We start from the raw sequence: 13,126 nt of genomic DNA on the forward strand, positions 1-13,126 counted from the left end.
TATTTGTACATCAATCATATTGCCATTTTAAGATTCAATGCTTTTTATGAATCATATTGCGTACGAATGCCTAGGTTTGCATAATGGTTTCCGTATGGAAAATGGTGTGCAGTGCAGTGCATAAGCACTGCTACTATAAGCTTTGCTGCAGCTGGAAGCTCATTTTAAAAAACATACAGCTTAGGGTAGAGGCAAGAGTGTGGAACAGGCGGTCTTTTTAACTGTTTGGCAAAGTGGACTATCGAGAGAGTGTAAGTATTGTGTTCATGCATTTGTAACTGGTGTTTTATTCACGACATTCATCAGGTACAGTTTAATTTTTTGAGACCTTTTTTTTTTTTTTTTTTGGGCAAACAATTTTTTGGGACCTATGTTGTTTAAATGTGTGGCAAAATGATAGCATCAATCGAATAGAACTTTAGTTCACATGCGAAGGTACAACATGAAATTTCATAATCACTGGGAAGTTGTAAAAGATTTAGACAATAGCAGTAATGTACTTATGCTTAAACATTCTAATGAGAAGCTAAAGTGAGAGAAGTCGTGAAATGAAGGAAGCTCTTTTTGAAAATAGCAAACGGGAAATTCAAACGTAAGGAATTAGACTAATTGTATTTATGTTTCTTCCGTTTTTTGTTCGTAGCTGTCGAAGATGAATTTTCCACAGGTAAATCTCCAGAACCTATCAAATTTTCCACTGTTATTATATCTACTGCAGAGGTTGTGCTTGTGAGGTGTAGCTGAGATGGACTTATTGTAGACGCTTTAACACCTAAATCAACCATATTTTCAGCTTCTGCCTGCGTATGTACGTAGTAAAAATTAACGAAAACAGTGATATGTTGGAAATCATTGAGAGAGTGATATGGATGTGTTGTTGAGTATACCACACGGAAGGTTGGAAGAGGAGGCACTTCAGCAGTCTCATAAATACGTGAGACAATAAATGACTGATGGTGAGGAGTGAAATTAAAGTTGGTTAGTTTAAGCTGGAATGTAAATTTCTTCCCAACAATGTTAGAGACTATTTTTGGGATTGGAGCTCCACAGTCTGAGTTAAGTTCACCGAAAATGAGAAACTGTTAGACACAAATAGGTTGTGGAGTTTTGGAATTCAAGGTTTAATTGTGGTAAAAATATTTAAAGGGATTCGTAGATAACTGACATACCATTTGAGAAGATAGTGTTGAAGCATGTATGTTGGTCAATTTCACCATATCCTTATCAAAGACTACGAAAACGCTGCTGGTTATTCTATCGTCGACAACTATTTCCACACGGTACCTTCCAAGTTTTGACATGGTAAGCCTTCAATATTTTAAACTGTCCGATAAATTGTATGAATTAATAAACTTACTTCACATCTCCAATAGCAGTAGTTGATCCACATTTGAACTTATTGCAAGTAAGGGACGCCATCTTTTTCACCATTTTTGTCCCACATGCAGCACTTAGTGCACTTTCTCCCCGCTTTCATAATGGAATACATGTGTTGCGAACAATAAAGAGGGTTACTGTAAGAGCGATATTTAGCAGTGAACGAAATAGATCGAAGTAGGTGAGGGACAGACCTTTCAAGACATAAGTGGACTAACATCCTCTCCAAGGTTTGCGTCATTCCATTCTGATACGCTTTGGTGGAAAAAACTTGGTCAATGACATCTAGTGTGCGTCACAAAAACAGGAAACAAAAGAAAACCATCATGCTATAAATTAATAATTGAATAAAATAACAACCACGTTAATCTAAATCATATAGAAAAGTAGAAGACAGACACCCTTAAACTAATGTAGAACAAACGAACGTGTCCATTTCTTTCGAGAAATTGGCTATTTCTTTTTGAAAAGATAACAAACTCATGAGCGTTTAATTATAAAAGTTTTGAAAGAGTTAAAACATTGACACACCTGGAAGATCTGTATTGGTGTTGGCAAGAGAAACCAACTGCTCTAGCCCCGGAACCTATAAAACTCTTCCGGCAAAATCCCAAAAGACTCGTCGAACTGATCAAAAACAGTGGTTGCTATGAAACATATTGAGAAAGGGAAATCAGTTAGTTTAAAACAGGAGTTGCTTCTGGTGACTTCAAAATCCGACATAATATATATTGCCCCATCACTGAGCGACTCCTCAAATTTTGAAAGATGGGTTACATTGATGGATCCTTGGATGACACAACTCTTAAAAAACCTCACACTAGATAAAGACATTATAATCGAGTCATTGAAAAATCTAGTTGAGTTGGAAACAACCTTTTGATCAATTAGCAGGAAATCTACTCCCATTAGTTGGCCTCCTTTTTAGACGTTGCGGGCAGGCCAGTGACAAAGCAATCTCCCAACGATCTTATGGTGTACGCGGCCAGCTTTGAGATTTGCGAATGAAACAACAGTGGAATCCATGTAAGTAAAGATGAAATTCAGAGAGTCAGGAAATTGTGAGAGGCATGAAGTTGGAGAAGAAGACATTATATAGGACTTTAATTGAATGAGAGAGCATTAAAAGACTTCAATTACTGTTTTAGAGGAAGCTGATCCGATGGAGATATTGAAAGGGTTTAAAGGATAAGCGAGTAAAAAAGGAATGATGAAGGTGAGAGACGTTTGACGTAACAGAACAGAAAAATATGAAAGGACGGTTGAGATCGCACATCAATGGCGGCGGAGTATAGCTAGCTGGTAAAGGGATTTAATCGAAGAGCATATTAAACATGGATTACAAATGGACTCATAATGGGCTTTACAATAAATATTAAAGAAAGAAATAGGAATCGCTAACTTGGTTCTCTCCTAAAATTGGGCTTCGAAAAAATGGCCTTATTAAACGGGTAGAAGTGATGACGTGGCAGCACCAGGAGTTGAGGAAAGTACATTATATATATATATATATATAGGGGTGTAGGTGTAAAGATAAGATAAAGAGACAATAATCTTTCTCTTGTCCTCCTCCACACTTATTCGTGACAATTCAACGTCTTTCTCATATTATTCTTCTTGTTCTTGATTAAATCTCCTAATTTTAGTATTTACATAAATATCATTCTGCAAATTTAACAGGGTATTAGAGTAATGATTCTCTTAATTTGATTTTCACTCTTCACATTTCTATGATTCTAATTGTCTTCAAAGGAGAAAACTATTTGATGTGGTCAAGAACCATAAAAATCAAGCTGTGTAACCGTAAACTTTGGTGCCATGATGAAACCTCTAAAGCTTCATAAGAAGCCACCAAACATGAGGAAAAGAAACATCAAAGAAGCTGATGAGGAGACTATACTCGCAAAGAAAACCAAACAGTTCCAAAAATCAAACCGTCCTCGATACTCTCCAAAACTCACTTGAATACCCCGTTTTTTAGGCTTACTCCTATTGTGAAATCACAAACAAGCTATGAGAGACTCTCAAGAATGTGTATGACAGTGTATATATCAAGATAAATCAGAGGTGGGAGAAGAGTCTATGATTCATGTGGAAGGGAAAATGGAGGAAAGAGAACCTAGTCCACAACCTCTTAGACAAGACCTTACTCCAAAACCTCTTCAAAGAAGCACACAGGGTCGTAGTAATCCCTCCAATTGGAAATAATATCAAGTCTACAACAACAATCAAGCTGTAGCTCATCCAATTCAAGCATTTTGTTATCTCTCCCTTTAGCCTACCAGTCATCAAGTATTTCTTGGTAAAATTAACAATACCACATCTTTCAAAGCTATGAAGAGGCTTAGGAAATTAAAGAATAGATGAATGCGTTTGATGATGAGGTTGGATCTATGGACCGCAATCATACGTGGGATGAATCACACCATCCTCCCGATAAAAGAGCGGTAAGCTCAAAACGGGTGTTCACCATCAAATATTTGAGCAATGGAGAAATAGAATGCTACAAGGCTCATTTAGTGGCACGAAAGTTTACTCAAAACTATGGGGGATGACTACACTGACACACTTTCTCTAGTGGCCAAACTCCACATGATGAGGGTTATTTGTTCTTTAGCCACTAATTTTCTTGGGAGTTGGGCAGATGGATGTCAAGAATACGTACTCACAAGAAAAACTTAAAGAGGAATTCTACATGTCTCCACCATCCGACCATCGATGCTACTTATGTTTATATTTTAACGAGTCAAAATAACACTAGACCAAACAATATTGACTTTAATTTATCACGATTATGGGTTACATTTTACTTAATCTTTTCTTTAGAAAAATTCGAGAATCACCAAAATAATACTTGATATATTTCCAACAACATTATTCCTCATGATCAAGAACTCTGGTATTGGTTTGATTGTTGACAAATCATCATTACACTCATTCATCCCTGTTATTGTACCACCGACACTATTGTTTAAGCCGCCATAGTCTTTGGCTGCTAAATCTTTCAAAGAAATCAGATTATCAGAAAGAGCATTGTCATAATTTTGTATGCAGCCATAGTCTTTGGCTGATAATCTTTCAAAGAAATCAGATTATCAGAAAGAGCATTGTCATAATATATATTATGAGAACGAAAATCAATCGCATTATCCGCAAACAACATTAATTTTTTTCGCGTATTTGATATATATCGAAATTGGTAACTGATAAAAGTTTTGGTAATATCAAAAAGATCAAATGTCGGAATTTCTGAGGTTGATTTTAGAACCTCAAAACAAAGGGAAGAAAGCTTTTTTTTTGTGTGCAGATGAACTCCATTTCAGCTTTTGTATTCATCATACATTTTTTTGTATATGATAAGACAAAGAAAAGTAAAACCACAATAGAAAACAGTAAATAATTTCTTTTGACGGATGCTACCATCTTTTTCGTTTCAGATGTTTAAGAAATTATGTGACGTGAGATCTATATAGGAAAAAACAGATTTTATATTTTAGTATGTTAATAGAATATGTACCATAATAAAATAATTTTACAATATTTTATATTTTGGTAATTCAGAAAATGCTTTTGACCGAATAAAATTATATGTTAGTTGTCTTAAAAGGTTGTAGAATTCAATTGAATAATAATATTATATTAACAAAAATTTAGGATAAATAACATAAAAAATTTCTTCACTTTGTTTTGAGGTTGATGTGGCTACAATGCATGTCACTTTATGTTTGATTCTAACTCCGGTTCAAATGGAAATATACCAATCAAAGAAAATCTCATATATAGAGAATAGAGAGACTAAGTTATCAAAATATTTGGAAGAGATGCGAAGACCTTGTTTAAAAAACTTCCATGAGTAGTTCCATCAATTTTTATGTTATTTATCCTAAATTTTTGTTAATATAATATTATTATTCAATTGAATTCTATAACCTTTTAAGACAACTAACATATAAATTTATTGGGTCAAAAGCATTTTCTGAATTACCAAAATATAAAACATTGTAAAACTATTTTATTAACATAATCTATTAACATACTGAAATATAATCTATTTTATTGTACATAATCTATTAACATACTGAAATATAAAATCTATTTTTTCCTATATAGATCTCACATCACATAATTTCTTAAACATCTGAAACGAAAAAGATGGTAGCATCCGTCAAAAGAAATTGTTTATTATTTTCTATTGTGGTTTTACTTTTCTTTGTTTTCTTTGCCACATCAACCTCAAAACAGAGTGAAAAAATATTATTTTCCTTGGTGGAGATGAACTTCATCTCAGCTTTTGAAATCATCATACAATTTTTTGTATATATGAGACAAAAAAAAAAGTAAAACCACAATAGAAAATAATAAATGATTTCTTTAGAAGGATGCTACCATCTCTTTTCGTTTCAGATGTTTAAGAACTTATGTGATGTGAGATATATATATATGATAAAATAGACCTTATATTTCAATATGTTAATAAATTATGTACCATAATAAAATAGGTTTTTAATGTTTTATATTTTGGTAATTCAGAAAATGCTTTGACCCAGTAAAATTACATGTTAGTTTACTAAAAAGGGTGTAGAATTCAATTGAATAAAATATTATATTAACAAAAAATTAGGATAAGTAACATAAAATTTCCTTTGTATGTGGGCGTGGAAGGTGATCGGAGGCAAATGGAGCCGAGCGCTAACTCCATTCCAGATGAACAATGCATAATCGCAGGTAAGCAGCAGATGATCCCTGGTTTCCTGAGATGATAAACATAGATTGCATTGAGTATCAATGTTCATCCCCCACCCCGCCATCCTTGTTTTTCTGGGGAGACGATCAAGGTTGGCAATCCACATGTTAAATGCATTCCTTGGAGTCGCTCCCTTAAACCATATAGACTTTGACCAATCAACTTCAATTGCTTTGGTCGCAGGACAGACCAAGTTTTTGAGGAGGAGAAGCCAACACATTTTTTCTATCAACTACCTTAAAGAACTTAAAGAGTTGATCATGCTAACGTGAAAGTCGAATGAGCAGTTGTGGCGTCAAAGACAAAGCAAATTAAACCTTTTTAGCAACTCCACACATTATCAACAATCATAAGAAGTTAGCTATAAAAAACCTTTCAAACTCGGGGATATTAGAATTGTTTTAAGGCGATCGTCTTCATTGTAGTGTGGGTAAAATTTTTGGGCATTTCCATAAAAAAAAAATTTTATCCAAAAATGGATCACCCATATAGTAGGTAACTATGAGCATTTCTTAAAATTGGTAAAACTACTCATGGAAGTTTTTTAAACAAGGTCTTCGCATCTCTTCCAAATATAGCTTAGTCTCTCTATTCTGTATATATATATATTTTTATTTTGAACAAAAGTCTCTCTATTATATATATATATATGAGATTTTCTTTGATTGGTACATTTCCATTGGAACCGGAGTTAGAATCAAACATCCAGTGACATGCATTGTAGGTGCATCCATTTTTAGTACAACTGGGACCAAATATTTTAAAAACCAAATATTTACTAGTATTGTTTTAGTCCTCTCATAAGAGACACAAAAACAAAAAAAAATTAACATCAGTTATTTTCGTCGTTAATGTAAATGACGGAAAAGAGATAAACAAGCACACTGAAAATTCAGAAGTGCATTCAGATAAAAGAAAGAAGTAAAAAATAATAATAATAATAACCTGGTCGGCAAACAAAATAATACTAATAACCTGAAAATTAAAAAAATACTAGTCAACATTAGCTTCTCTCAGTCTCTTGTATAAAGAGAGAATCAAATAATTTTCCATAATTCAAAAGACTTGTACAATTAAAAATTTGGGGTTATTGAATGAAAGACATGTTCTTCAATTCTTGCTTTTTGGGCTGCTTTGTCTCTGTCTCAGTGTCTCTGTCTCGAAACACCCATTAGAGATCATCATCTCTCTTCTTATCTGTCTTTTTTACTCTTAGCTGGTTTCTTCTTCTTCTTTAACCCTTTTTCGCTCTAATTTGCAATATCTTCTTTTTCCATGTATTTCCCCAAATCTTAATCTTAACTCTTCAGATTCAAAAGTTTCAATTTTTCCTCCTACCAAAAACCCCAAATCTCATCTCTTCAAAAACCCAATTTCATAAAAATCTCACCTTTGGAATTAGAGATCAAAAAAAAAAAATGTCAGTAGCTTGTGGACTAGAATGCGTATTCTGCGTAGGATTCAGTCGGTGGATATGGAAACGATGCACACACGTAGGCTCCGACGACAGTGCCACATGGACATCAGCAACACCCGAAGAGTTCGAACCAATCCCAAGGATCAGCCGCGTGATCCTCGCCGTCTACGAACCCGATCTCAGAAACCCAAAAATCTCACCTTCACTTGGATCCTTCGATCTAAACCCTGACTGGGTCATCAAACGTGTGACCCACGAAAAAACCCAAGGCAGATCTCCACCTTACATCATCTACGTCGACCACAATCACCGTGAGATCGTACTAGCCATCCGTGGCTTGAACTTAGCTAAAGAGAGCGATTACAAGATTCTATTAGATAACAAGTTGGGTCAGAAGATGCTCGGTGGTGGGTTCGTGCATCGTGGGCTTTTGAAATCTGCGGCTTGGGTTCTGAATCAAGAGTCTGAGACGCTTAGGAGAGTTTGGGAAGAAAATGGTAAAGAGTACGATTTGGTTTTCGCTGGTCACTCTTTGGGGTCTGGTGTTGCGGCGTTGATGGCGGTTTTGGTTGTGAATACTCCGGCGATGATCGGTTGTATTCCGAGGAGTAAGATTCGGTGTTTTGCTTTGGCTCCGGCGAGGTGTATGTCTCTTAATCTCGCCGTTAAGTATGCTGACGTCATCTTCTCCGTTATTTTACAGGTTAGTTTTTAATTTTATTATAATTTTTGTTATTTGATATTGTGACAATGATTCAAGAAATATTAGACTAGCGTAATCTAGAGGCAAAATATGCGTAAATTTAGCTGATTTTGACAAATGGTTTAGTTGAATTTATTTATGGTTTAGTTGTTTTATGGGTTAGAGATTTGATTTTGACAACTGTTTTCTTTTGATATTATAAAAAAGAGTTGAATTTTTTATAGTTTAGAATTTTGATATGAATAATTTTGTAACTGTGTTGTTGGATCGTGGTGGTTGGTTCATTGTTGACAAAGCATTGTCATAACTCATAATCATCATCCGTAAGTAAAGAATATGCTTTTGTGCTATATACATGGAATCGACCAATTGAATTTTCCTTGTTGCTTCTTGAGTTTGGTCAGAATATTCTGATAAAATTTTGTACTTATTTTAGGTAGCTTGTTTGGTTGTTAAGAAAGGTATCTACAGCTTTTAAGTTTCTTAAGAGTAAGAATAACATATTGACTGACTTAAGTTAAGTTGTAGGATGATTTTTTACCAAGAACAGCGACACCATTAGAGGATATATTCAAGTCACTATTCTGGTAAGTGTCGGACTTATTAATCCTTATGTTTTGGCTGTTGGTAGGTATGAACTTATCATAGGTTGAATTCAACATTTTGTATTTGTTGTTTGGTGGACAGCTTGCCTTGCTTGTTGTTTCTAGTTTGTTTGAGGGACACTTTTATACCGGAAGGTCGGAAACTAAGAGATCCTAGAAGACTTTATGCTCCCGGTCGAATTTATCATATCGTTGAGCGAAAATTTTGCAGGTAAATAGTGAAGTTAGTGTGCTATTTTCTTCTGTGATTCTTTTCTGATTTATTGTTTGTATTTTTAGATGTGGAAGGTTTCCTCCTGAAGTGAGAACAGCGATTCCAGTGGATGGTAGATTTGAACATATTGTATTATCGTCGAATGCAACGTCTGATCATGCTATTCTATGGATTGAAAGAGAAGCAGAAAAGGCATTGCAGGTGAATTTTTATTTTTACTCTTTGGTTCTAGTTGAGTAAATAAAGACAAGACTATCACAACCAAATAAGGGATTTGTGATGTGTGGTTACAGATATTGAGAGAGAAGAGTTCAGAGACAGTGGTAACAGTGCCACCAAAAGAGAAGAGAATGGAGAGGCTTAACACTTTAGAGAAAGAGCACAAAGATGCATTGGAGAGAGCGGTGAGTCTAAATATCCCTCACGCAGTGTCCACCGCGGAAGAAGAAGAAGAATGTAGTAATGGAGAAGCATCCGCGGAGTCAAAAACGAAGAAGAAGAATTGGGATGAAGTTGTGGAGAAGCTTTTCCATCGAAGCAATTCTGGAGAATTCGTATTCAACGACAATGTTGCTCCTGAGAGGTAGTCTTATGCCGGGTTGATAGTGATTGGATCAAGTTTGGTTTTGTATATTCGATTCTAGGTTTTATAGATGTGTGAGAGTGTCTATATAATCCGGTTACATTTGTCCGAGACAATAAAATTTTGTCCCAACTGCTCAAAATCTGGTGTCATTTTCCAAACTACTCATAATTGCTGGAAGTAACTTTGAAGAGTTTCAATAGGTAAAACTTAAGAAGACTAGATTCTAAACAATTTTCATTTACTTTACACAATCAAACTCCAACAAACCACAAAGGACATGAAAAAAGAGAAGCAAGGTATCATCTGAAACTAGTTAGTAAGACACACTGATTTCCTTTCTGCGGTTTTAAGAGATGTTCATGGCATCTGCGTGATAGCTCTCAAGATCTTTGTCAAGATCAGTAGCTGACTTCTCTACTGGCTTCTTTCCGTTTCCTTTGCCACCACCGCGACCACGACCACCACCACCACCACCACGCCCTCCTCTACTACTGAACCCGCCTCTTCCTCCTCTCATCCCTCCTCCTTGCTGGTTATTATGACTGCCACCAAGAGAAATAAATTATATTTTTCGTTACACCAAATTAGGAATATTTCTGTAACTGTTAGGACTAATATGAAACTCAAATCTGTTTCAATTCGATGAATCTCAGTTTGGTTCTACACTATGCGTATTAAAGATATACTTACATTGGAAGGCGGCGACTGACAGTAGGAGCTGGACCTCTTCCTCCTCTCCCTCCTCTAATTCTTCCTCTCCCTCCTCCTTGTCTGCAAATACCAGAAAAGGTTGTGTAATTCTTGGCTTTAGACTCTCAACAGTTATTCATGCAAGCACGGACATTAAAGGACAAAAGACAGAAATTCATACTGGATAACAACAGTCCTCTTCAGCCTTCCGTTGAGTCCAGTGACATTCACATTCACACGACCTGATAAAGGAGCATCAGACTTGTTGCCACCCAAAATCTCAAGTCTCATTGGTCTTCCATCCAATAATACATTGTTGTACTTCTTCAGAGCTTGAATTGCATCACTTCTTCTTGGATATACCACTTCAGCTGTGCCCTATAATAGCATGGAAACAAAGAAAAGGAGACTATAAGACGATCTTTTTTACAATCATGAAGAGAAAGGGACTGCTAAAGATTCATGAGACTTACACTTGGACGCCCATTCTTGTCGTAATGAATGGCATAACGCTCTACCTCCCCAATCTCAGAGAAGAGTTCCTAGATCCCATAGAGACGAAGTTAAGTGTCTCCCCTCTCAAGATACCAACAGCACAAAATATACAAAGCCAGATTATATTTACCCTTATATCTTCATTTGTTACACCCTGGTCCAGATTTGTAACATGGAGCCTGGTTCCAGCTTCAACTCCTGATACCCCAGCAGCTCTTAGGCCATCTTCAAACAAACTGTTTTGCCATGGCAAGCTCCTCACCCTACGGACAGGCTATTCAAAAGAACATAATCATTTCAGTACAACATGTCTGTCAAACTTCAGAAACAACGTCAATGAAAAATAATTCCAAAGAAGAGACCATCCATTTGTCTGAAAGAGCAAAAACCAGTCAAAGGAAAGTGCTCCTCCACAAAGCAGTCAAGAACCACCCAATGAGAAAACCAAAATGAAAAGGAGGAAGAATGAATTTTGACCAGCTGCATATTGTTCACTGCTCCGGTTCCAAAACAACTCTTTATACCACTATGATGATAAAGGAAAAACCAGGACGTTCATAGCACGCAGAAGAAATTCCAGATGTAGCAAGAGGCTCATCAATAACTTCACGCATGATGCAAATAAACTGTGTAGAGGTAAGCTACGACATAGCGTATTTACTGCCACAACAGTTACTGAACGTTCCCCCCAAACGCTACAACACCACAAGTCAAAATTTTCAAGTAGCAATGCCATTGTTCTGGATGAAGAAACTTTGACCTTTTTAACTCACTCAAGCTCTTCATCTAAAAAGCACAGTGGTCAAAAAAACAAGAACTCGTGCACATGTCCATGCATGTCCGCCAAAGTCCTTGAAATTTAACCACAAAAAAACCCAAAAGTACACCGAAATTGCAGAGGTAAGAGACTTTTCTAAATGAAATCATCTCCTAGACGAGGTTCTGAGTGTTAAAGAATGTCAAACTATCATCAGAAGGCTTCTAGCATCTACGAGAAAACCTGCTTCTCCCATCGTTTAGCTATAAGCATGATGAAGTAAAATGCTTTGATACCACAGAAACTCAAGACTTTCAAAATCATACACATAGAAGTTCCCAGATTTTCGAGCTTGCCTTGTTAATGGAGAAAGATGATGGGTGAGCATTCACAGCAAGAGGACCTCTTCTAGCAGGTCCAGCTCCTCCTCTTCCACCGCCAAGAAAACCATTTGACCCACCACCACGGCCACGACCACGACCACGACCACGACCACGACCACGACCACGTGAATTCCCTCTTCCCCCAGACCTTGCAGTCTTACCCCTCTTAACAATCTCATCAAGAGTCATATTCAATGCTCCCGACATCTTCACCGCCAAATTTTTCTTAAAAAAACCACAGATATAAGACTGAATCTGAGAAAAAACAAAAGATTAATTTAGAAACCCACCAGCACAATCACAGTAGTCAAAGTACAAACCACAAATTTTAATCACAACTACAAATCCATAAACTAATCATATGATTGAGATTTACATCAGCAAACAAGAACCTGAAATCAGCTCTATCACATACAAACCCTAGATCTATTGCATCTCTATACAACCTATACTTAGTTTTCGAAACGAAAACCTGGGAATCTCATCGAAGCAGATGTAAACAGAACGAAATCAATCGAATAAGATGGTCCACGGGACATGTAATCTCTACGGGCGAATGAATTCGCAGAAAGATTAGATGAAGAACAAAAATTACCAGAAGAAGAGCAGAGTCAACGAGAGAGAGATGGAAGAAGAAGATGGAGAGATTGGGGTTTTAGGGTTTTGAGGAGCTTTGTATTGAGTTGTCTGCGTTTGAGATTCTTCAGAATTTAGCAGAGAGAAGCTGATTGAGAGATTTTGAGAGTTTCCAACCGAAGGGGGAACAACGAATATAGTAGTAACAAACCAACAACAACCAGACATTACTTGGGCCTAGAGCGTCCGGCCCATGTGGACAACACAAAAACTTACGCAGTTTTGAGATAACAGCACGTTGTTAGAAACCAGGAAATTCAAACGGAAGGATGTGTTAAAATCTAAACATCCCACATCGCTCAGACCCAATACAATGACTGGGGAAGCATGGCTATAAATAAAGAAGCAGATGTATCGAGCAAATCACTTACCTGGACGGTGTCAACTCGCGATCAAGATGACGAGTGGCCTAGGCTAGTGTCCACATTGCACATATCGTGGGGTAGCTTAAGGTCTTCGCCAAGAGGAAGGGCCTGCGTCATTATTTGTGGTATAGGGGGTTTGCGTTCGCGCAGCCCC

The 13,126-nt window shown here is 36.5% G+C and overlaps 3 protein-coding genes across 3 annotated transcripts; 1 reads left to right on the forward strand and 2 right to left on the reverse strand.

Moving 5' to 3' along the window:
* Nucleotides 4,200-4,800, reverse strand: LOC109126882. The gene is made up of 2 exons (XM_019230775.1): nt 4,719-4,800; nt 4,200-4,444 (listed from the first exon to the last, which is right to left on the reverse strand). The coding sequence occupies exons 1-2, from the start codon at nt 4,798-4,800 to the stop codon at nt 4,200-4,202; spliced, it is 327 nt and encodes a 108-aa protein (XP_019086320.1).
* LOC104719386 lies at nt 7,167-9,919 on the forward strand. Its single transcript, XM_010437307.2, has 5 exons — nt 7,167-8,241; nt 8,770-8,828; nt 8,929-9,057; nt 9,126-9,261; nt 9,354-9,919. The coding sequence occupies exons 1-5, from the start codon at nt 7,540-7,542 to the stop codon at nt 9,645-9,647; spliced, it is 1,320 nt and encodes a 439-aa protein (XP_010435609.1). The 5' UTR covers nt 7,167-7,539; the 3' UTR covers nt 9,648-9,919.
* LOC104719387 (THO complex subunit 4D-like) lies at nt 9,844-12,725 on the reverse strand. The gene is made up of 7 exons (XM_010437308.2): nt 12,567-12,725; nt 11,945-12,226; nt 10,962-11,105; nt 10,810-10,878; nt 10,518-10,714; nt 10,337-10,417; nt 9,844-10,188 (listed from the first exon to the last, which is right to left on the reverse strand). The coding sequence occupies exons 2-7, from the start codon at nt 12,176-12,178 to the stop codon at nt 9,993-9,995; spliced, it is 921 nt and encodes a 306-aa protein (XP_010435610.1). The 5' UTR covers nt 12,179-12,226; nt 12,567-12,725; the 3' UTR covers nt 9,844-9,992.

The sequence above is a fragment of the Camelina sativa genome, chromosome 10 (genome assembly GCF_000633955.1).
Source record: "Camelina sativa cultivar DH55 chromosome 10, Cs, whole genome shotgun sequence".
In the NCBI taxonomy this organism is placed as follows: domain Eukaryota; kingdom Viridiplantae; phylum Streptophyta; class Magnoliopsida; order Brassicales; family Brassicaceae; genus Camelina; species Camelina sativa.